The sequence below is a fragment of the Vigna umbellata genome, chromosome 4 (genome assembly GCF_029865625.1).
Source record: "Vigna umbellata cultivar VRB3 chromosome 4, Vumbellata_1.0, whole genome shotgun sequence".
In the NCBI taxonomy this organism is placed as follows: domain Eukaryota; kingdom Viridiplantae; phylum Streptophyta; class Magnoliopsida; order Fabales; family Fabaceae; genus Vigna; species Vigna umbellata.
The window spans coordinates 63,667,557-63,690,374 of record NC_142168.1 but is presented as its reverse complement, the minus strand read 5'-3'; the positions used below and the strand labels follow the sequence as shown (position 1 = coordinate 63,690,374).

Genomic DNA, 22,818 nt, shown 5'->3' with positions numbered 1-22,818 from the left:
AATAAGTATTAAACCTAGTTAGAAAGTAGTTGAATTGGAAACTACAACCTGCAGTACCTATGAGTTGTACCTAGGTTTCTAGTTGAGACTTTTGATATTTCCTCTTCTCTTTGTATCGGAATTCTGTCATTGTAAACGTGAGATCTTAAGAGAGGTAGGTGTATTCAAGCCCTCTAAATATATTGTCTATTATTAATCTTAAGTGATATTATGGCAATGTTATTTCTTGGAAAAGCAAGGAACAAAATGTGGTTGCTTGATCTAGTGTTGAAGCTTAATATTGAGCTATGACATCTAAGACTTGTCAACTCCAATAATCAACTTGCATGTATTTTGTCTAAGTTCTTGAGAGGAGCTCAAATCCAATGAATAGGTTCTTGGTATATGCTCCAATTTGAGAGGGAGTGTCAAAATTACTTAAGTTATGTGAAAGGGTTAATTTGTTAGGATAGATATACCCATCTTTTGTACTACCTATCTGGCACCTATGTGTAGATCATTGTATTTTTTTTTTTTTTTTTGTATTTTACGGATGTAAGAACGCATATAAATGAATGAATAAACTAGGATATAAAGCTCTCTTGGGCATTTTTTCATGGGGGTTCCATCTTGCTTTGAATAGCTATACATGTATTTTCTTCATATCGATCTTAAAATATCTTAGATGATCTCTTCGAAATTGTTCTTCTATATTTTATGATTTATTTCCTTCTTTATATTTTATAGTTATTAGAATATCTTAATAGAATATGATATATAGGCATGTCTTATAATGTATACAAGAATAAAATCACCTATAATTATACTTGAGATTGAAACTATAAAGTAATTCTAGAGGGCTTGTAAGATCCCCCTCACTCTCATTCTATATATAAAAAAGTTACAAAATAGGGTAGTTCTAATACAATAATAATAAAAAATAGAGTAAATACTCTAACAATGATAAATAGGGTAAATATTCTAACAATGATAAATAAGATAAGTATTCTAACAATTATTTTACATTTATTTTAATTATATTATGTAAGATGAACTCTGTTGTGTATACCATAGACGCAGTTTCAACATCTCAAAGAAATCATTTCATGCAACAGAAGTGTTTAGCGTGTTGAATCCATTTAAAAGAGTTTTTGTTCATTTATTTGATTGCAGATTTAAGAAGGGTATGTGGAAGAGGACCATGCCAAAAGGCCTAAAAATGAAAAAGCTTATTGAAAGACCTGATGGAACACTTGTTCATGATACTTCTTATGTTGGAGAGGATGCATGGGAGGATGATCAAGAGGAGCGTGTAAAACAAATTATAGAGGATGATGAAAGGTTAAACAAAGAAGAGAAGAAAGAACTAACAAAAGGCTTGGGCATTTCAGGTTATCTTTGTAGAATTTTGTGTCTGTTACCATTTTACTTTTTGCTTCAATTTGTTCTTTCTTTTTTTTGTCATTAGTTTTAGTTTATTTAAGTGAATTGAGAAGTTACGATGACTTGAAAATTAATTTTGTTCACTTTGATGTTTCATTTGATTCCTGCTTATAATTTATTTCACTGTTTCTTCTGCATTGAAATATAATTGTAATAACAGAATGCTTTATAATTTATTGCACTGTTTTTGCATGCAGGTGAGGTTCCATTTGAGGGTACATGGCGTGAAAGACTTCATAAATGGAGAGACATCCTTAGAAAAGAACGTTTTGCCGAACAATTAGATTCCTTAAATGCCAAATATGTAGTTGAATTTGACATGAAAGAGGTTGAACAGAGTCTTCGGAAGGATGTAGCAGAGAAGGTGACACCCACTCAGGATACTAGGGCTCTATGGATAGCTAAGAGGTGGTGGCGCTATCGGCCTAAACTTCCTTATACTTATTTCCTCAACAAGCTTGATAATTCTGAGGCAAGTTCCATTTCTATAATCATATTTCTGCTATGATTTATTTGCTCTTCCCCCTTGGATGTTCATGTATCACATTCCCATTAGTATGTATATTATTAATTAAAAATTGGTCGTGTTAGTTTTGAGGAAGCATATGTATATATATTAAATTTAATGAATCAAATCCAATGATGAGTGTAGGCAGTTAGCATACCCAAGGTAATAAGGGGACGAGCATGTCTTATTCACCACTATTAACTATAGAATAGTTGTAGTTGATGAATATCTTAATATGTTGGAGATATCAAATTGACTAGTAATATGACCCAAATTGTCTATGATGAGTGCTGACAGCACACTCCATGCAACACACCTACCAAGTTCAATTGTTACTTTTACACGAGATCATGTGATCTCTAATGAGTGCAAAATAGCCATTTGTGGATCTTCTATCATTAGCATCTCGACCTCTATCCATATAAACAATTCCTTTACCAGGTAATCTTTTGATGTGTATCAAGATTTGAACCATGAAATTTTGCTAACTATCATGGGGTTTATTTAAAAATTGACTAACAACACAAACATGGGAGGCAATGTCTAGCCTAGTCATTGTGAGATGATATAATTACCTAACTAAATGGCTCTTCCTGACTTGGTTGAAGCTTAACATTTGGTTGACACACATTCTCTTTGTAAGTGGATTTAGCTTAATCCTACAAATTGGCTTTTAAGGTGAAAATTTCCCCTCAATTTATTTTATTCACATCTCTAGATGATGCCAGATCTCCAACACATTTAATCTCACTTATAAACAAAGGAAAATGAGGAATACACGAAAGAAATATGAAAAATATCCTGATTGTCACAACTTGACATTCTCCTGCAAGGACAAAAAAATGCAACTCTGCAGTTACACTGCAGATATGATCCAAATAAAATTCCTTATTAAATGTAATCTGTGGCTCGATTGCATCTAGGCCATTTGTAGTACTGCAAAAAGAAACTTTGCTGCACTGCTATTACTTGATATCCTTAGTAGTTATACTTATCTTTGGGATGAGGCTCTGCTGTCATGGATGACAGCTTAGAAAAGTAAGTTCAAAATCATACTCCGACATGTTCTGTATTTGCAGTGGTGTAATATTTATCCTTATTTGCTGTGTAACTACAGCAGTTGTAATTCTGTCTTTGTGGCAGAGGGTGAAGTTGGGGCAGTTTGGGAATCAAACTTGGACTGTTCAGTGAGAAAAGGGTGCTGGAATTGAGAGTGTATCATATTTTTAGTGAAGTCTTTAATTTAAACTGTAGATTTGGATCTAATTATTAAGATTACATCCTCTCATCTCTCACAATAAGCCGTACTCTTGCATGATAATCTCCCTATATATGTATGCATGCATATACATGTATGTTTGTGTATATAAATTAGAAAAGCGGTTATCCCATTCTCCTGCTATTCCACTTTTTGGGTCAGCAGCTTCGCTCCACAGCATGAGAATGACAACTATGCTGCATATGCTACCGAATCTTGACCTATGAAGCACAAATACAGACAAGTTACGAGTACAACACAAACATGGAGATATGACTAAATTGGAAAAACTGGGATACGGACACGGCATATGTATATATAACTAAATTGTTCTTTATTGATAAGATAATGATACTTTGACAATATTTTTTTGACAACATTTTAACACCATCTATGTGTCATTTTGTGATTGGTCCATGTTGGTGTTTATGATTATTATTATTATTGATTGTGGAGTAATTTTGAACCAATCACAGAATGACAGGTAGATGATGTTAAAATGTTGTTAAAAAAATATTGTCAAAGTATCATTATCCTTATTGATATATTTAACATATTGTGAAATTTAATTAATTATTACCAAATAATAACTTAATCAACTAATTTTATATAGAAAAAAATAATTATATACCAGTTTAAATATAAAAATTAATCGTAACTTCAATAGTTTCCAAAAAGAAATAAAAAAAACTATTAAACAACAACTAATTTGTTTTAAAAGGAAAAAAGTAAAATCAAAAATATAAGAATGGATAGATATCTATATATTAATTTAAATAATAGTTAATTGGAAATAAAATAAACTAGAAACATTCTAACAGATTTGGTAGTCTCACAACATAGAATTGTGATTCCAATTTTAGAAAAAGGAAAAAGAAATAGTAAAAAAAATTAAAATTAAGGTGGGAGTCATTCAACAGGTATCATAGTCATTTATAATGAGAGAAAAAGCAAGTGTCATGTCTAGCCGTGCTTGTAGAGTTAAAAAGCAATATTATATCATCATATTAGAATATTAACTATGCATCGACTCTTGAAACATTTTCACTCTGTATATTGACTTACTGTTCATCTTCTACATAGCCTCTCTGGTTTTGCACACTTTTTCTCTCCTCTGTACACAGTCTCTTCTCCATATCTGTGTGATTTCTTCATTTCTATTACTACTTGCCTCACTTGGCTTACTAATCTTTCATTTCATATACTAAACTCACACATTATAGAATCATTGGCAACTGAGTTGAATTGCAAATCACATGATTTAATTCCGATTCAAACTCCAATATGCGTGTCCTAAGATTTGACTGTGTTTGACCTGATGCACCGTGTCAGACACAGGGTGTCGTATGCGTGCTTGTGTCGCAAACACTTCTGAAGCAGGGAAGTGCAGCAGGGAAGCAGGATGGAGCCGTATCCAAGCTTCATAGACCTTGACTAGCATGATAGTCATTTATTAGAAATCTTTGAAGCTCAGACATGCCTCTTTAATGGTGTGTCCCTACGTCTGACATGTATTAAACATTGACAAGTGTATGACACATACCAAACACTCTGCTGAAATGCCTAGTTTTAGAAAAAAAAATAAATTTGGGCTCTGATATGGCTTTAACACAATGTTAATGAGGGTAGACCCGATGATTTGTTTTATAAGTTAAAATTTTAGAATAAGTTTCTATTACAATTGTAGAAATAAGGAACATATCCCATATAATCATGGACATTTAGATTGTTATGTATTATTAGGAATGTTTTTATCTATTCTCCTATCATATCTTCATATAATGTGGAAATGTTTTTATCTATTCTCCTATCATATCTTCATATAATGTGGAATTATTTTAAGTTGTTAATTTGTCTTTATATGAATCTCGGATAGAGTGTTTTTTTTTTTTCAATGATGATGATAATCAAGAAATGGGTGAAATGTCTTAAATCAGTTAGATTTTTTCTTCACTTTTTGGACTTTAGATTGATGGACTAGATTCTTTTTTGTGCTTGGTAACAATATGTTCAAATAATATTTGACTAAGTTTTTCTATAGATGATTTTGAATATATAAATCTTGATTATCAATGTTCACTTATATATATGTGTGTCTATGTCTAATTCATGCTCTCAAAACCGGCTTGTAAGTTAAGTTTTGCATCCTCTTATATACGGTAAACAGACATTATTTCTGGCTAATGTGAGATCTCCATAAAAAACTTTAAAACTTATGAATGTAACAGGTTGGTGATTAACGTCACCTATATTAGAAATTGATACAATTCTGGTTAATGAAGATTCATGTGGTTGACCCTAAATTTCTAATTCATCTTGATGTTTGATGATATGATGGCAATGCAACTTTTGGAATTAAATTAGTAAGTAGGGGCTATAAATATGAATGTTGTAGTACAGCCTCTCTGTTTTTCTTACTATGATGTGAACTCCTTATGTATAGTTATATTTTACGTACGTCAGTCTTTTGACAAGTTAGGTCAGGTGGCAGTTGCTGAGCTGTTGTCTTTTTGACAGGTAGCAGCTGTTGTCTTTACTGAAGATTTGAAAAAATTGTATGTGACAATGAAAGAAGGTTTTCCATTGGAATTTGTCGTAAGTTACTTCAAAATTGTTACTGGTGATCAGAAATCTCAAATCTCTCTCCAAGGTTCTCCAGCTGGCATGGACATGCGATTGATTAACATAGCTCTTATTTGGTAGGTTGATATCCCTCTCGATCCTCATCTGTTTGAGATTATTACGAGTTCTGGAGCTGAAGTAGATCTCCTTCAGAAGCGACAGATCCATTATTTCATGAAGGTTGTGATTGCTTTAGTACCTGGAATACTGATTCTCTGGCTTATAAGGGAGTCTGTGATGCTTCTACACATCACTTCCAAGAGGTTTCTTTACAAGAAGTATAATCAACTCATTGATATGGCCCGAGCAGAAAATTTCATTATGGTAAACTTTTGATCTCCTATATTCTGTGGGAAATAGACACAACTAAAATTACAGCACAAGGGTTGTTTTTTCCACAAAAGGACAACAATGTATATTCTGTTTAGTCATTGAATTATTCTTGTAAATGAGATCACTATATGTCAATTTTTTAGTAAAAAAAGGCATACCATTTTGAAAGAAAAAGCTATATAAACTTAACCTTATTCCACTATTTTGATGGATTGCTAGTTAAATTCTGCTGTTCTTTGGTTTTGGATGAGAGAGACACATATTTTACTTCAAATACAGTCAGTGTAGCAATGCTTTCCTCCCGAGATGTTGAACTTATTATGTACAAATTGAATCCTGTATCTGCATCAAATTTTGGAATTGATTTTACCTTGCTGCTTTTCTACTGGATTTTGTTACTAGTTATGTTCCTCTACTTTCAGCCAATTGGAGACGTTGGTGAAACAAAGTCAATGTACAAGGAAGTTGTGTTGGGGGGTGACGTTTGGGATCTTCTTGATGAGTTAATGATCTATATGGGAAATCCTATGCAGTTCTATGAAAGGGGTGTGCAGTTTGTTCGGGTAAAACATTTGATATTTTTAAAGCTAGTAATCCTCCTCATGGCTATAAATGTTATAATTGACATGAAATGAGGTAAGCTGTTTGATGAGAGCACGTTGCAGGGTGTTCTACTTTCTGGACCTCCAGGAACTGGAAAAACATTGTTTGCCAGGACACTTGCAAAAGAAAGTGGATTACCTTTTGTATTTGCTTCGGGTGCTGAGTTCACTGATAGTGAAAGAAGTGGTGCATCTAGGATAAACGAGATGTTTTCCATTGCTAGGAGAAATGTAAGCAATGAAACCCTAGCTACTTCTAATATCAAATACAAGTTAAAATGGCAATCATGGTCCGATTTAAAGTTCTGTTGCTTGCACTTAGTTAGATATGCTCATTCAAGGCGATTGATCCATTTTTAGAATTGGTCAGATCAATAGAAATCAGATGTTGTTGCTTGTAGCTTTGCCACAAATATTTGGTAAAACATGAATATACTCTTGTTTTTTTATGCTCCTTAACTATCATATTCCAAGCTATTTTTCCTGAATTCAGTCCACTTAATCCTTCTGGCTGAGTTTGGTCTTGTTGGGTACTGAATAAATAGGAAAGTGAAAATCCTTATGATTAAGAAAATGTGTAGAATTTAAGAATTTTTAAATTGTGACATCTATTAGTAATCTAGTGTAAATTCATAATGGGTGAGCTTATTTCTGTAAACCAATTTCAATTTCTCAGAGGGCAGTTTGCCTTTTTTCTTCAAAGTATGTTGCTTCAATTCCATTACATTTGCTGGGGTGCTTTAACATGTAGAAAACCATATTCTGGTGACCTAAATCTTCACTGCCTGGTTTGTTTGAGGCCTATGGTGGTCGGCAGAAAGTTTGTCATGCATCACATTTAGCAGCATATTTTATAGTTCTTTGTTTTCTGTGTACTGTTTTCTCTTTTTGTACTGTTTTCTCTTTCTAATACTTTTAGAATTCATTAATAAAATTAGATACCTGTTGGAAAATATATTTATAATGAGATAATTTTTGGCAGGGTTTCACCCTCTGAAAGTAAATGGTGATTTGAGGTCACAAATTCTCATTTTTATCCTGCAGGCACCTTGTTTTGTATTTGTAGATGAAATAGATGCTATTGCTGGAAGACATGCTAGGAAGGATCCTAGGAGAAGGGCAACTTTTGAGGCTCTTATTGCACAGCTTGATGGGGAGTAAGTTATCAATTTGTAAAAGGGAGGTTATGTGGCTCTTGAAAATTTACATTATCTAAATCAGAATCTAAAATTAGCTTGAGTTAATATTATGCGTTGGACATATGAAAACATTATATTAATCATTATTTTGCCTTGATCAATTAGCTTGAATTAATATAGGTCAATGCTTATAGTCTTCTTTTATTTCATATAGCTTAACTTTTTTATATTTTTGTAATTGTTATTGTTGAATATATAATATTCAACTGCTTTTCGCCTGTCATGGCATCTGCTATATCATAGCAGATTTTCATCTGTTAGGGAGTTGATTGTATATAGGAGGAGGGGTAAAGTCACAGAGCCTAACTGCCAAGGCAGTTAGGAATAGTTCTGTTAAGTGCTGTTAGTAAGTGATATAAAAGGGGGATTAGTGGTTGGTTGGGATTAGTTTTGAGTATTATTGTTTGGCGGGAACTCTGGTAGTTCTTTGGAGGGAGGTTAAGCTCTCGGGTTACGTTGTATCACCATTCTTGTGATTCTTTTCAATAAAAGGAGGGTGGCAGTTAGGAATAGTTCTGTTAAGTGCTGTTAGTAAGTGATATAAAAGGGGGATTAGTGGTTGGTTGGGATTAGTTTTGAGTATTATTGTTTGGCGGGAACTCTGGTAGTTCTTTGGAGGGAGGTTAAGCTCTCGGGTTACGTTGTATCACCATTCTTGTGATTCTTTTCAATAAAAGGAGGGCTGTATAATTCAGATAATTTGTCTTTGTGTGTTCTTGAGTGTCTTTCCATAGGTTCTTGATCCCAAGAACCTATCATCATCTCTCTGTGATCTGCTATTGACAACATTGTATATATGCTCTAGCTTTTGGGGTATTGTTAAATATGATTTTAGTATATGTGAATACGGAAATATGTAAACTTTCCAATTTTAGAAATCAGGGATTGATATATTCTTTGTATCAGTAGTTATCCACACATTCATTTAAACACTTTTTATAATACTTATGTAGTTATTGCTATATAAGTCAAGTCTGTGTTGAAGAACTAGATATTATTTGCCAACTATTAATATTTGCATTTATATGTGGCCATAATTTATTTTGTGTTTCTTTTCCATATATATATTTATTATTTTATTTTATTTTTCTTGTTGGTGATTTCTATTTTCATCTATTTATGAGATTAGGAAGGAAAAAACTGGAGTTGACCGTGTATCTCTCAGACAAGCTATCATATTCATCTGTGCTACAAATAGGCCAGATGAATTAGATCCTGAGTTTGTTCGTCCTGGCCGTATTGATCGTCGACTGTACATTGGTTTGCCGGATGCAAAGCAGAGAATCCAGATTTTTGGTGTGCACAGTTCTGGAAAGCAATTGGCCGAGGATGTGAATTTTGAAGAGGTACATGGTTCACTTGAGGAATATATAATTTAAGTAAATAAACATAGGCTAATGAAGTCAAAAGGCTGCTTGTGGGTAAAATAGACTTTGATAATTGTGGTACGTGAAAGATAAGGACGTGGCATTTTGAGAAACAGGCTACTGTGTAGTACGCACTGTAGAATTGGCAGATTAGTATCTTAAGGATTACAATATTCACTGCTTAAATTAGGAGTCATTTCTTGGTACCAGATTCATTTTCTAATGAAATTTTGTGATGATCAAAAGTAGACTCTGCGTCAATAATATCTCCGTAGCAATTGGCATTGGACTGCATTTTTATCATATTTGTGTCTTCCTATTCGTTTTTCAATTCTTAATTAGAATGTGAGACTTGATCTTCTTTGAGCTAAATGTGGTTGCGCTCTCTGTATCTCAACAGCTTGTCTTCCGTACTGTTGGATTCTCTGGAGCAGATATAAGAAACCTTGTTAATGAATCAGCAATAATGTCGGTAGGTATTGAACTTCAAATATCGGTTTTGGCTTTGAATACCTGTTGTATAAAATACCCTTACCTGGTACCTTTTAATATCATTTTTAATGTAATAATAATATAAATATAGTTGTTAGAATTATTGGTTATTGTGTATGAGTTATGTATGTATGAGTTGTGTTCAAGTGTGTCCCAACTAAGAGTGAGTTGGAAAGGAGTGTGTATGTGCTGTATCTGAGTGTGTGAGGTGTGTTCCATTCACTTAATCCTATAAATATAAATATAGGATTAAGGAGAAGGGTGTAAAACCAAGTGATTCAATAGAATTTCATTTCACATGGTATCAGAGCAGGTTCTCTGATCTTCTTCCGGGGTCTCTGCTGTCTGTCGGCGGCCGGCAGCCCCTAAAATTTCAGTGGGCAGCCCTTTTTCCTTCTTCTTAAATCTGTGTCACAGTCAGCACCAGTGTAGCCAGTCGCCTCTGCCGTCGACCATCGCCGCTATCCGCCGCCGCCGGCCACTGACGCAGTTTTAGTCGGTAACCTGCGGATCTGGACCGTCTCTTCGAGCGACGGCCAACCATGCCGGTTTCGAGAGCCATTTCTCAGTCACGCGCTGCCACGAGCATCAGATCTCTCCCATCGTCGCCGGCCGTCGTCACAGTTTCCACCGATGACCAGCGGATCTGAAGTGTCTCCTCGAGCGACGGCCAACCCCGCCGGAGTCAAGACCAGACTCCTCTTCACGCGCCTCCACATGTCGCCTGTCTTCAGCTAGTCTCGGGTGCGTGTTTGTCACGCGCCGCCTTCTCGTCGGCCACCGTCACAGTTCCGACCGGTGTCCAGTGGATCTGGACCGTCTCTTCAAGCGCGACCTAACCCTGGTGGTCGCCGTCTTTGTCTCGTCCGCATGCATCGTCATGCGCCTCCTCTCTCCGGTAGATCTCGGATGCGTGTTCATCACGCGCCGCCTTCTCGGCGTCGACATCAAACCGCGCCGCTGCCGGTCGTCTGGCCGGACCTCCCTCTCCCTGTTCAGATCCTCTCCTGTCCCATCAACAAGCTTACCTCTATCATCTCTGGTTTAGAGCCGCTGGTAGAATTAGCTACACTGCCTTTGGTAGCTCATATGCAGGGATTGGTAATTTTGGCTTCATCTCTTCGGCAACTAAAACTGTAAATAGCCTCTCGAGATCTGTTGTTGGTGCTAGTAGTGGTTCTGTGCATAGTGCCCAGGCTTCTACAACCATTGGGTTAGAAGCCTGTACTCAGACCCAGTCAGTTCCATTTGGTTCATCTGCATCTTCCCCATCATATGGGTTAACTGGGAACACAACTTTTTCTTTGAGCAGTTTTTCATCTCCTTCATCCAGCCCTTCTTTTTCTTTTGGGAGTTCGTTATTTTCCTCTAGTCCTGCCATAAATGTCATGAATTCTGGCACAACTTTTGGATTTCGCACCTCGGCTTCCTCTTCGGCTGTAAACTCCCTTAGCTCCAATACCAGTACAAGTTCTACTTCATTTGGGTCTAGTTGGCAGCCCAGCAAGTCTCCATTTGGTTCCACATTTAATTCGTCATCTTTGTCTTAATCTGGACTTTCCCTTGGAACATCCACCGCTTTTGTCAGTTCACCAACAATGTTTTTATCGACCTCTAGTGCATCAACTCCTCAATTTTCATTCACTTGAGCTACAACATCTATCTCAACACAACATGCTTTTGGAAGTCCTACTCCCGCCTTTGCATCGTCTGTCTTCGTCTCCGCCGTTGAAGGTCCAGGCACCGTTTTCCGCTGTCCAGGCACCGTTTGCCGCTGTCCGGCACAGTTTGCCGCTGTCCAGGCACCGTTTGCCGCTGTCCAGGCACCGTTTGCCGCTGTCCAGGCACCGTTTGCCGCTGTCCAGGCACCGTTTGCCGCAGTCGGCACCGGCGCAGTCAACCGCCGCTGCAGTCGCTACCGTCTCAAACGGACGCAACTGCGTCGGTTCTTCTTGGGCTAGAGTTTAGCTCGATCTTCTTGTGATTCACTGCTAAGTATCACCACTTGGGAGTTGTCCAACAAAGAATTTTGGACCTCCAACATGTCTTTGGATCTTTGATGCCTTTGTTTCTGCATTGTAGCTTAATATTTTGTTTTGTTTTAGTGGTCCAGCAACTGTGATATTTCACATTTCCGCCGTTCACACTAAGGGGGAGTATGCTTCCAACCACTGCCATATGTTTCCAGCCACATGCTCCATCAGTCAGTAATGACAGTCCCTGCAGTTTTGTCCTTTCAACCACTGTAGGCCCCCATCACCTCGTCAGTTAGTGATGGCAGTCCCTGCAGTTTTGTCGCTTCCAGCCACTACAGGCCCCATCAATTAGTGATGGCAGTCCCTGCAGTTTTGTCCTGTCAATCCACTGTAGGCCTCCATCACCTCGTCAGTTAGTGATGGCAGTCCCTGTAGTTTTGTCGCTTCCGGCTGCTATAGGCCCCATCAGTTAGTGATGACAATTTAGTCCCTGCAGGCCCCATCAGTCAGTAATAGCAATTTAGTCCCTGCAGTGAGGGGGAGTATCGTTCCAAGACAACATTGCAAAGGAAATGTCAGTCCACCATGGGTGTAGTCCCTGCAGTTTTATAACTTTCAGCTACTACTGTTGATCCCATCACCCATCCATCATTGATGGGGATTCAGTCCTTGCAGTTTGTCATTTTCCACCGCTGCTCTCCTTCATCGACTTTTGAAGTTGAAGTTTCACAAGCTGCTATTAGTTCATTGACATGTGATAACTCATATATGTTTGCCTCACACTCTTGAAGACAAATCATCCAGTCCAAAACCAAGTTCAATTATTCCAAGCTTGGTTCATACAATCTGTATGCTCTAGCTTGAGGGGGAGTGTTAGAATTATTGGTTATTGTGTATGAGTTATGTATGTATGAGTTGTGTTCAAGTGTGTTCCAACTAAGAGTGAGTTGGAAAGGAGTGTGTATGTGCTGTATCTGAGTGTGTGTGTGAGGTGTGTTCCATTCACTTAATCCTATAAATATAGGATTAAGGAGAAGGGTGTAAAACCAAGTGATTCAATAGAATTTCATTTCACAATAGTCTTAAAAATATAAAAAAACTATTTAAAGAATAGTATATAATATGATAAACTAAATAAGGCATAATACATATAATAAATTAAAATACTACTACTACTACTAATAATAATAATAAATAAATATTATTCAAGATCCCACATGCATTAACTAGAGATGCAACCTAATTATAGTATCTAAGTTAAGGTAACATGCTTTTACTTCTTTTATTTCAGTTATATGATGCTTAACTTGCCTATTAGAGTCCAAATCACAATTGAATTCATATAATTTCACCCTCAAGTGTGAGCCTTTTCCACGTTGTAAGATTGCCCTCTAGCATAAGCCTTTCTTATCCACAATCATGAGTTCTTAATGGTGACCCTCACTTGAACCACCATTCACTTTTACCGGGGACAGAGGGAGGGGGTGACATGGGGATGCGTGGTCACTCTAATTTTGATCCCCTCTAAAATTTATACAAAAAATATTTTATGGATCCCTAAGAATAGAATATGTTGGGCCCCCTTACTACAATTCTTTGGCTCCACGATTGACCTCAATTAGACACAATGCATGAATCCCTACAGGAAGACTCTGGATACAACGGATCTACAAACCTAGGATTCACCATCAGCTCAATCGTACTACTTTGAGCTGATCACCAATGATCAGTTCCAATACTACTTGCTGAGAGATTTTCATCAATAAGTCACAAGCTAATCCATTAAGAGAACTTAACCCACACTCAATCCAAAGCCTTGTGGCAATGTGTTTGAGTATTCTTACTTAGATGTTACTCAACTTGCCTGTTTCTACACAATTTTGGCCTCCAAATTATGGAACACCCCTTACGGAGTGCCACTAGAAAATAACAAATCCGAAATTTTACGCTAGTTTTTTTTTAACATCGCGGAACTAAACCATCATAAGTCTAAGTATCTTACAACATAAGGTTAAAACCTTACAAATATCAAATTCATTATTCAAAGACATAAAATTACTTTCAAACATGATAAGTCCCCCATAGTATTTCCCATAACTCTCGTCGTGCTACTTCATCTCTGCCTCATCTGCAACGCCATCTACTCCCGTACAAGTACGATCATCGTAGGTGGAAACCACAACCACAACATTTCAGGGTGAGTAATGAAGAACCTAACATAGCATATAATATCAATATCAAAATATCACAACATAGATTTTCCTAGTCACAACCTTACATTACAACGCAATATTCAACACATAACTCAGATCATCACCACTCAAACTATCAAAGTCACAATATTAATAACCCGGATCATCACCACTCAGATTATCAAAGTCACAATATTACAATACATCACAGTATTAAACTCATGACTCAATCATTTACTCAAGTTTCTGTTGTTTCCTTAAATTTTGTCGTACCAAACCTGTTTCGCAAAACAGGGCGATTTGAGCCGTCTTCCATCGCAACTTCAGACCTATCTCCCCGACTCCTCAAGGAATTACGAGTTTTGTGTCAAAAGAAAGATATTTGAGTCTAGTTTCCAACAAAGCAATAATCAACTCAATTGGAGTTCGGTAGGGAGAGTAATGAGTAAAATGGACATCAAAGGTCAAAGCTGAGCATACCAGAGAGTGATTAAATTTTCAATTTTATTAATTTTACTGCAGCTAGCCCTGCTATTCAAAAATTACGAGTTTGGTGTCCAAAGAGAGATGTGTGAGTCTAGTTTCCAGCAGAGCAATAATAAACTCAATCGGAGTTTGGTAGAGAGAGTAATGAACAAAACAATCAACTAAGGTCAAAGCTGAGAATACCGGAGCATGATTAAATTTCCGATTTTAATAATTTTACTGCAGCTAGCCCTGTTGTCCAAAAATTTCGAGTTTGGTGTCCAAAGAAATATTTGAGTCTAGTTTCCAATAAAAAAGAAATCAACTCATTTGGAGTTATGTACAAAGATTTATGAGTAAAATAACAAGCAAAAGTCAGTGTTGACACCTTTTTTTTATACTGATAAACTAATAATGGGGTATATAAGCTGGAAAACCGTTGTTAACCTCCGTTCGTTTTGAAGGCATGATAGGTAGAACAATGCTACGAACCCTAAAAATTAATTTAACTTAAACAAATCATGAATATAAACTTTTTGGACTTAGATCTAGTAAGATCCTTTGCGAGAAAGGGAGAATACATCTAGACTGGACTTATGGACAAAATTGAGTTAAAAGAAAATTAATTGTATCAGCCCTCTTTGACACATACATAATATTCCTTCACTTTTGCCTCTTAGAAAAATGAACAAAAATTTAAGAAATTTGGAAGTTCAAGACAAGTTGGGATAGAAACGATGAAGTCCTACTAAAGAACAAGTTGCTCTACTAGAGGCCCTTTTTGCATTTGGGATACGAAATCCAAATAGAGAGCAAGTGCACGAGATTGCAACGAGACTTAAAGTTTATGGGGAAATTGGAGAGTATGGCGTTTATTGTTGGTTTCAAAATTATGGGTATCGTGAAAAACAACGATGCTTGAAGCAAAGCACCACCACCACATCTTACTCTCCGCTGCCCCTCTTGCCGCCTTTTATGAATGGTAAGATAGACATTGATGTGTTAAGATGAGCGTGGAAGTGACTCCCAAAGCCTTATTTCACTTTGCATGTGGCACCCAGGCATTGACGAGGGTGGGGAGTGATCGCCGGTGCAAGAGGCACGAAGTGCAGGGGGCACTGACAAGGAGCGGCTCCTGGCAGGCTTCCAGTGGAAGGGACACATGGATGAATCAAACATACACCGGAATGAGAGGGATCTAGAGACTGTATAGGTATGGGACTATACAATTGAAGGATAGCTTAAATGGATTGATTTGGCTACTCATATCACTAAATGCATTTGCTTTTCGGTAGCCTAACCCATAAGAACTCCATGGTTAAGCAGTCAATATTCCCTGTAAGTTGCCGGGGCGTTACAAATTACACTTGAACTCCAACAATTGTCACATGTTATTGGATCATTTGTGGGTATTTATGTTTGCTAACTCTATGTTCAAGATGTTTAGTCTTTGACAAAAAAGTGGTGTGTTTAAAATCTTTCATATTCTAGAGATATGATCAGGTTATAGAAGGTAATTTGGAGGCAATCTTCACCTTACAATTCAAGTTTTGTATGATTGAGATAGACTTAACTCAAATTTTAACTCTTCGAATGATAGATATCTACAGCCCAAATTAAGGAGTGTTTATAAATAAGGAAAACAATTAGAACCATGAATTGATCTATGGAATCAGAATTATGCAATATGTTTGGCAAAAAGGAAATTTGATCTAAATACAACCAAAAAGAAAGAATGTGAAGGGAGAGAGAAGGAGATATATGCAATGCTGAATCTGAAATTGTATTTCTCATATACAACGTATACAATCTTACATACAACATCTATTTGTAATACACATTACAAGTAGTTAACAGCATACTAACCACCTAACTAACAGATAACACTATCTGAACTAATCGTATTATCACAATGGTAAGTAGATGTTTTTATTTCCTTTTTTCCACTTTTAGTGCTAGCATTTACAAAATAGATTATTCCCCGATATTCATGCATATATTACTGTACATAATTAATCTCCCCTTCCTACTTATAATTCCTCATTATCCATTTCAGATCAGGGAAAATATTCTTTTCTAAAATATAGTTGACATCTCATTGTCAAGTAATGCATTTACTGCTAATCTAGATATTAATACTTTACGTGGTAGAAATGTTTTTGTCATATTCTATTTTGTATGATTTGAAATCCTCATGTAACATTTTCTATATCTTGTATGCATTTTTGGTTATGATGACATTTTTTCTTGTTCATCTATTAGTATGCTATAGTAAAACATGAAGTGTTTTAGTCATACAGAGTTGTTTTTTCAGGTGAGAAAAGGGCATTCCAAAATTTTCCAGCAAGATATTATTGATGTATTGGATAAACAACTGCTTGAGGGTATGGGTGTCCTTCTGACAGAGGAAGAGCAACAAAAATGTGAACAAAGGGTATGCTTATCTTTAATTTTCTTACTGTGGATCTGACATAGTAGACCATTTTGTATTGAATTTATTTCTGTACAATAGGTATCTTTGGAAAAGAGGAGATTGCTTGCTGTTCATGAAGCTGGGCATGTGGTGCTTGCTCACCTATTTCCTAGGTTTGATTGGCATGCATTTTCACAGCTCCTTCCTGGGGGCAAGGTATGGGCATCATGTAATTGCAATATGCTAAACGATGATATTTGATTATTACTATTATTATTTTGTCTTTACATGAATTAATATTCCAATTAAGTAGGAAACTGCAATATCTGTATTCTATCCTCGAGAAGATATGGTAGACCAAGGTTATACAACATTTGGTTACATGATGATGCAAATGGTAGTGGCTCATGGTGGTCGATGTGCTGAACGTATTGTATTTGGTGATGATATAAGTGATGGAGGAAGCGATGATCTTGAAAAGATAACAAAGGTAACTAAGATATCATTTCAGTATATATTTTTGCTGCCTCAAGCAATTAATAAGTACTACAAATATAAGATATTAGTACTTTGGTCATACAAATTTATCGTTTTAATTATTTTTCTTATTGGTGAAATTTGTTTCCAGATTGCTAGGGAGATGGTTATCAGCCCTCAAAATAAGAAGTTGGGGTTAATCGGTTTAACAAAAAGGGTTGGTTTAATAGATCGACCAGACAGCCCAGATGGAGAGTTGATAAGATATAGAGTAATCCTTCTTTGAAGCTGCAAATATATGTAGGGTTTACCTTTCTCCGTAATGTGATAGTGACTAATTTTTTTCCTTCATTTGTTCTTAGTGGGATGACCCTCATGTAATTCCTGCTGACATGACGCTAGAGGTGTCTGAGCTTTTTACAAGGGAGTTGACTAGGGTAATTCTGTTTTGTTCTCACTCCTTTACTATTTGGCATTTGAAAGGAAGTTTATGCTTATCCAAACTCTTCACTGTAGAATCTAATAAAGGCTTGTGCTTATGAACTGCTGTTTCATGTTAAACAATTGTGACAAAAGTGATGACAATATGAACATGGCATTTTTGTATACATGGTGAAGAGAGAACTAGTTGTGAGGGGTCTTTTGGTTTTCATGTTAAATAATCAATAAAGAAATAAATATTATAAAATTGATTAAAATTTTAAATGGTTACTATAATTGTTTTCTGTGAATATACAATGAGTTTTGTTATTTAATTGATATATTGTGACAGTACATTGAAGAAACTGAAGAACTTGCAATGAATGCTTTAAGGAATAATAGGCACATTTTGGACTTGATTGCAAAGGAACTACTGGAGAGGTCAAGGGTGACTGGATTGGTATGCTATGCTCCTATTTCTGTTGTCATTTTCGTTTTACCTTTTTCATTGGAGAGGGAAGTGGTTAAAGTATAATTAACTTGTTTTATGTTTGATATTTCATTGTATTGTATAATGTATTTACACAAAAAATATCTCTGTATCCTCACATGCTTGAAATTGTTCCATAGAGGCTGTGAGGATAGTTTTCTGTCTCAAATTTTCTCCCGTACAAGAGAGCTGTTTGGGCTTAAAATGTGGTTTATACACCTATTATACCTCATGGATTGAATTTAGATAAGTGGGATGGAAATGGACTGGCTGTTTTAATCAGAGTCGATATGATAAAACCCAAGTTTGAGGTGTATTTTTAGGAGACAGAAGAGAAGTATGACACTTGGTCATCAGAATAAGGAGAGATAGTTGGGGGCTTAACTTGCTGCTGACTTGGCAGTAGTGGCGTGGGATTTGCACAAGTTGTTAGAGGGAGAGAAAAAGTATAAATAGGTGGTTGTAGGGAGAGGTGGTAGGCAGAAATTATTTGGGAATTGGGCACTCTAATTTGACTTGTTATCTTTCTTATCTTCTGCAATTGCTAATTGTATTCCCAGTTCTGAATCTCGTTGATTTTGGCTGGAACCTTATTAATGCAATTAGAGTTGGTTGTTCTTTCATACATTCCTGGTTCTGAACAATTGGTATTTAGAGCATTTGGTTTTGGTAACTTGACTGGCCTCTACATGCATCACTATGGAGTCTTAAGTTCAAGAGTTTGAGAGGAGAGTTAATGGTAGCTGAATGAGATTAAGCAGTTGCTGAAAGAAAGAAGAAGAACCTGTCAGATTTCATCTTAAAACCAATTAACATTAAGTATAGTTGCCCAACGGATAAGTAAGTTGCGCTCCAAGACTTGAAGCATGCAATGTGGTACTTCCGAACGCTCACTCCACTAATGTCTATCTAACCAAGCTTGCCTACCAGGATAGATAATTATCAGGATGAATAATAGGCTCTGGTATCTTGTCAAATTTTTTCTTAAAGCCAATTGACATTAGTGAAATTGCACTGCAAATATTTATTGAGAAAATGAATCAATACAATAAATAGAGGAGATTTAATATCCTCTAATAATAAATATATTATGCACGAATAAATAAAAACGACCCTACTAAAACATATATAATTTAGATGTACCTGATTATATAGGATCTGCTACTTATTTCTATGATTGTACAGTACCTTTTTTATGACATTAAGATCTACAGCAAAGGGCAAGAGACCCACAAGGAACTCTAGGTTGGTGCTACAAATCCTTGAAGAAAATCTATTGTTTGCTAATAAGAAGTATAGTTTTGGCCAAAGGTAACTCAGAATACTTGGGTCCTATTTCGTAGAAAGTTGTCAACCAAGATCCAAACAGAATAAGAGACATGATACCGTGGCCCATTCCTTGTGATCTGAAGAGACTGAGGTGGTTTCTGGGGTTAACAGGCTACTAAGAAAATTTCTGAAGAATTATGGGAAGGTTGCTTGGCCTCTTGCTCAACAGTTGTAAAAGAATAATTTTAATTGGGGAAACGAGGATCAAGAGGCTTTTCAGTATCTCAAAAGGGAAATGACAACTGTTTTGGATCAGCAGTCCCAAACTTTGAGAGGATTTACCATTGAATCTGATCAAGAAAAGGCATAGCTGCTATACTTTTGCAAGAAGGGCATCCCATAACTTATATGAGTAAAACCTTAGGTGTGATAGCTCAAAGTAAATCAGTATATGAACCAGAGTTGATGGCAATTGTACTAGCTATCCATAAATGGAGGAACTACCTTCTGGGAAGGTACTTTGTACTACACAGACTATAAAATCTTTTTTTTGACAGTTTTGAGGCTCATGAGAGAAGAGCAACAGAAAAGGGTTTCTTAGTTGGTTGGATTTAATTTCGAAATTAAGTATAAGTCTGGGAAGGAGAAGGGAGCTGTTGATGCTCTCTTGGGGAACCTGCAGCAGTACTTAGCTTTGTCCATGGTTTACTGTCAGCATTGGAAGAGACTAGACGAGGATGTTCGGAGGGAGGATGAGAATTAGAGTTGGTTCATTTATGCTGGAGCTCTTTTGTTTGTGCAATCAGAGTTGGTTGCTCTATCATATTTTCCTGGTTCTTATCAGTATGAAATCAAAGTTTCGCTCACTTGGTCTTGAGTTTCCTATTCAAAGCGTATTCTTCTGCTCTTTGCTGCTTGTGGCCTGACATAATTTTCTTTTCCTTTTCCCCCTTTTATGTAACGTTTTTGTTTTGTTTCTCTTTTTATATATCTTCTATTTTATGATCTGTAGGAAGTTGAAGAAAAATTGAAGGAACATTCTCCCGTAATGTTTGAGGACTTTGCAAAGCCATTCCAAATAAACCCAGATGAGGTACTTTCTTTCCTATTCCCTTTAGCTTAATGTGGTTAAAGTGGGATTGGATATCCTTCAATGTCATATATTGTCGCAATAGCATGCATTCGATGATATAGCAGCATAATTGCAGGACTCTAGCCATTTATTATTATTATTGTTATTGTACAAAAGTAATTTATTGGTTGAGAGGTCGAAAGGTGATCTGCTTATATGGTTAATTATTCTTTCTCACTCTCTACTGCCTTTATCTGTTAATATTAGCTGCCACTATTCACTTTATATTTTTCATTGGTATTTTATCAGCAATTTTTATAAATTCTAATATTTTAGAAATTGAACTTAAGGGCTAATTCGACTCCACTAAATCAATATCTGTTGTGTAAGGTGAGAACTCTCCAAACTTCATAAGATATATTTAAGCTATATCTCTGGCTGGTGTGAAACTAAACACCAACCCTTGAGGCTGCAATTAAGCATTCCTAAATGATTTGCTACTTAGGTAGTCCCTAAAGAGGCTGTAACTAAAGTAATTAAGCATTCCTACTTAGGGATGACTGCAATTAAGACAACTTGCCAACAAGCAAATTGGGAAGCATTGTACAATTTCTTGGCTTATTCTTCCTCTAGAATATTAACTTTTGGAAGTATATATGATTTTCTGGTTGGAATTCCCACCAATAGTTAATTTCAAGTGTTAAAGATCTCACATGGAATAGAGATAAAGTCAATTTATAATGAGTAAATACAAACTTCACCTTGTAAGATAGTTTTTGTGAAGTTGAATTAGACTTAAAATTCATTTTCTAAGAGAAGTTTGTTGATGTTAGAATATTTACTCTATTTATCATTGTTAGAGTATTTATCTTATTTATCATTATTGTATTAGAACTATCCTATTTTGTATCTGAATTTTCTTATATATAGAATGAGAGTGAGAGGGATCTTTCAAGCCCTCTAGAATTATTTTACAGTTTCAATCTCAAGTGTTGAGCCTATTATCCACATATATGTATTCCTACGCTCAGCCCATCCCAGCCTATTACCTCCTATAATTTAAGGTTTTCCATTTCTGGATCAGTTCCTGTAATTTTCTCCTTGCTGTTGTGCTGCTTTTCACTTTCCTCCAAACAATGCAATAATTATAATTTTATCGATGCAGGAGGGACCATTACCGCATAATGATAGAATACGATATCACTTACCTGACTTATATCCTGCTCCTCTCCATAGATGTTGACACACTAAGATATTCCTGTCACAACCTCAGTTGCCACAGTTATAATTGGTGACAGAAATGAGTTTGATGCGGTAACTTCTTTATAGGAACTCAACCGCATGCTACTCATTCATTGGACAAGAAAGGAATCAGGAAGAACACAGTGAAGTAATGAATTGTTTATGATTCTCTACTCATTTTGCTCTTCCATCGGTCGCTCATACATCTAATTTAGTGAATTATTTATGATGGTAAGCCTTGGAGACTTTTCCACAAGTTAGTTAGGGGACTGCTGAAATTCTTTTTTCAGTTTTTTTACGTGTGGATGAGGATGAAGTTTTTAGCTCTCAAAATTTGAAGCTGAATTTTGTATGCTTCTGAGTATGATGCTGACTGAGTCTAGTGAACTCAATGGTTTGCAATTTTGTAAAATCTAAGCATGGACAAGATATAACATTTCACACACAAAAAATTGTTCTGATGATTAGTATGATTGTAGTTTTTAATTCTTACTGTTCGTAGCATTATTTGTTCTTGTTAGAATTTTTGCAAGAATCTTACCAAGTATGTTCTAGTATAAGATATTGATCTTGTTTCCTCGTTATTCTATGTAAGATGTTTTCTTACATAATGAAAACCACTGCACCTCTATAATAATGAAAATGAGTAAAATGCCCTTCACTGCACCACCACTGCTGTTGTTGCTGTCATTGCTGCTAAATCGCTTCTATCACTGCTACTTAATGAGCTTAATTTCTCTTACTAGAATGAACAAATCATATTTCACTTCAGTGTTATGGATATTAATCTTGCTATATTGGAAGACATACATGTTCTCAGTATTGGACGCGTCAAATAGTTTTGGAGTTTGTGAGAGAATGCTCCCAAACAACTAATAAATCTTTTGGTAGGCCATCAATGAATACATTGACTACCATAAAGTTTGATGTGCACATATTACACACAACTATATTATTGATGATAAACATTGTAATAAGACTTAAGAAAGGCCTTGGGAA

General features: G+C 36.0%; 1 protein-coding gene across 2 annotated transcripts in view; it reads left to right on the top strand.

The window, feature by feature from the left end:
* Nucleotides 1-22,311, top strand: part of LOC124828407 (ATP-dependent zinc metalloprotease FTSH 12, chloroplastic-like) — a 35,717-nt gene extending 13,406 nt beyond the window's left edge. Inside the window, exons 3-19 of one of the 2 annotated variants that reach the window (XM_088114238.1) lie at nucleotides 1,153-1,370; nucleotides 1,620-1,894; nucleotides 5,706-5,783; nucleotides 5,892-6,134; nucleotides 6,566-6,706; nucleotides 6,809-6,976; nucleotides 7,790-7,902; nucleotides 9,074-9,290; nucleotides 9,712-9,783; nucleotides 16,751-16,870; nucleotides 16,949-17,065; nucleotides 17,163-17,339; nucleotides 17,478-17,597; nucleotides 17,689-17,763; nucleotides 18,099-18,206; nucleotides 20,518-20,598; nucleotides 21,743-22,311. In XM_088114238.1, the coding sequence (XP_087970364.1) occupies nucleotides 1,153-1,370; nucleotides 1,620-1,894; nucleotides 5,706-5,783; nucleotides 5,892-6,134; nucleotides 6,566-6,706; nucleotides 6,809-6,976; nucleotides 7,790-7,902; nucleotides 9,074-9,290; nucleotides 9,712-9,783; nucleotides 16,751-16,870; nucleotides 16,949-17,065; nucleotides 17,163-17,339; nucleotides 17,478-17,597; nucleotides 17,689-17,763; nucleotides 18,099-18,206; nucleotides 20,518-20,598; nucleotides 21,743-21,820 (2,401 nt within the window). In that variant the 3' untranslated portion in view covers nucleotides 21,821-22,311. Of the gene's footprint in view, nucleotides 1-1,152; nucleotides 1,371-1,619; nucleotides 1,899-5,705; nucleotides 5,784-5,891; nucleotides 6,135-6,565; nucleotides 6,707-6,808; nucleotides 6,977-7,789; nucleotides 7,903-9,073; nucleotides 9,291-9,711; nucleotides 9,784-16,750; nucleotides 16,871-16,948; nucleotides 17,066-17,162; nucleotides 17,340-17,477; nucleotides 17,598-17,688; nucleotides 17,764-18,098; nucleotides 18,207-20,517; nucleotides 20,599-21,742 lie in introns of both variants that reach the window. The other variant, XM_088114239.1, reaches the window with a different exon arrangement.
* The last annotated feature ends 507 nt before the right edge of the window (nucleotides 22,312-22,818 follow it).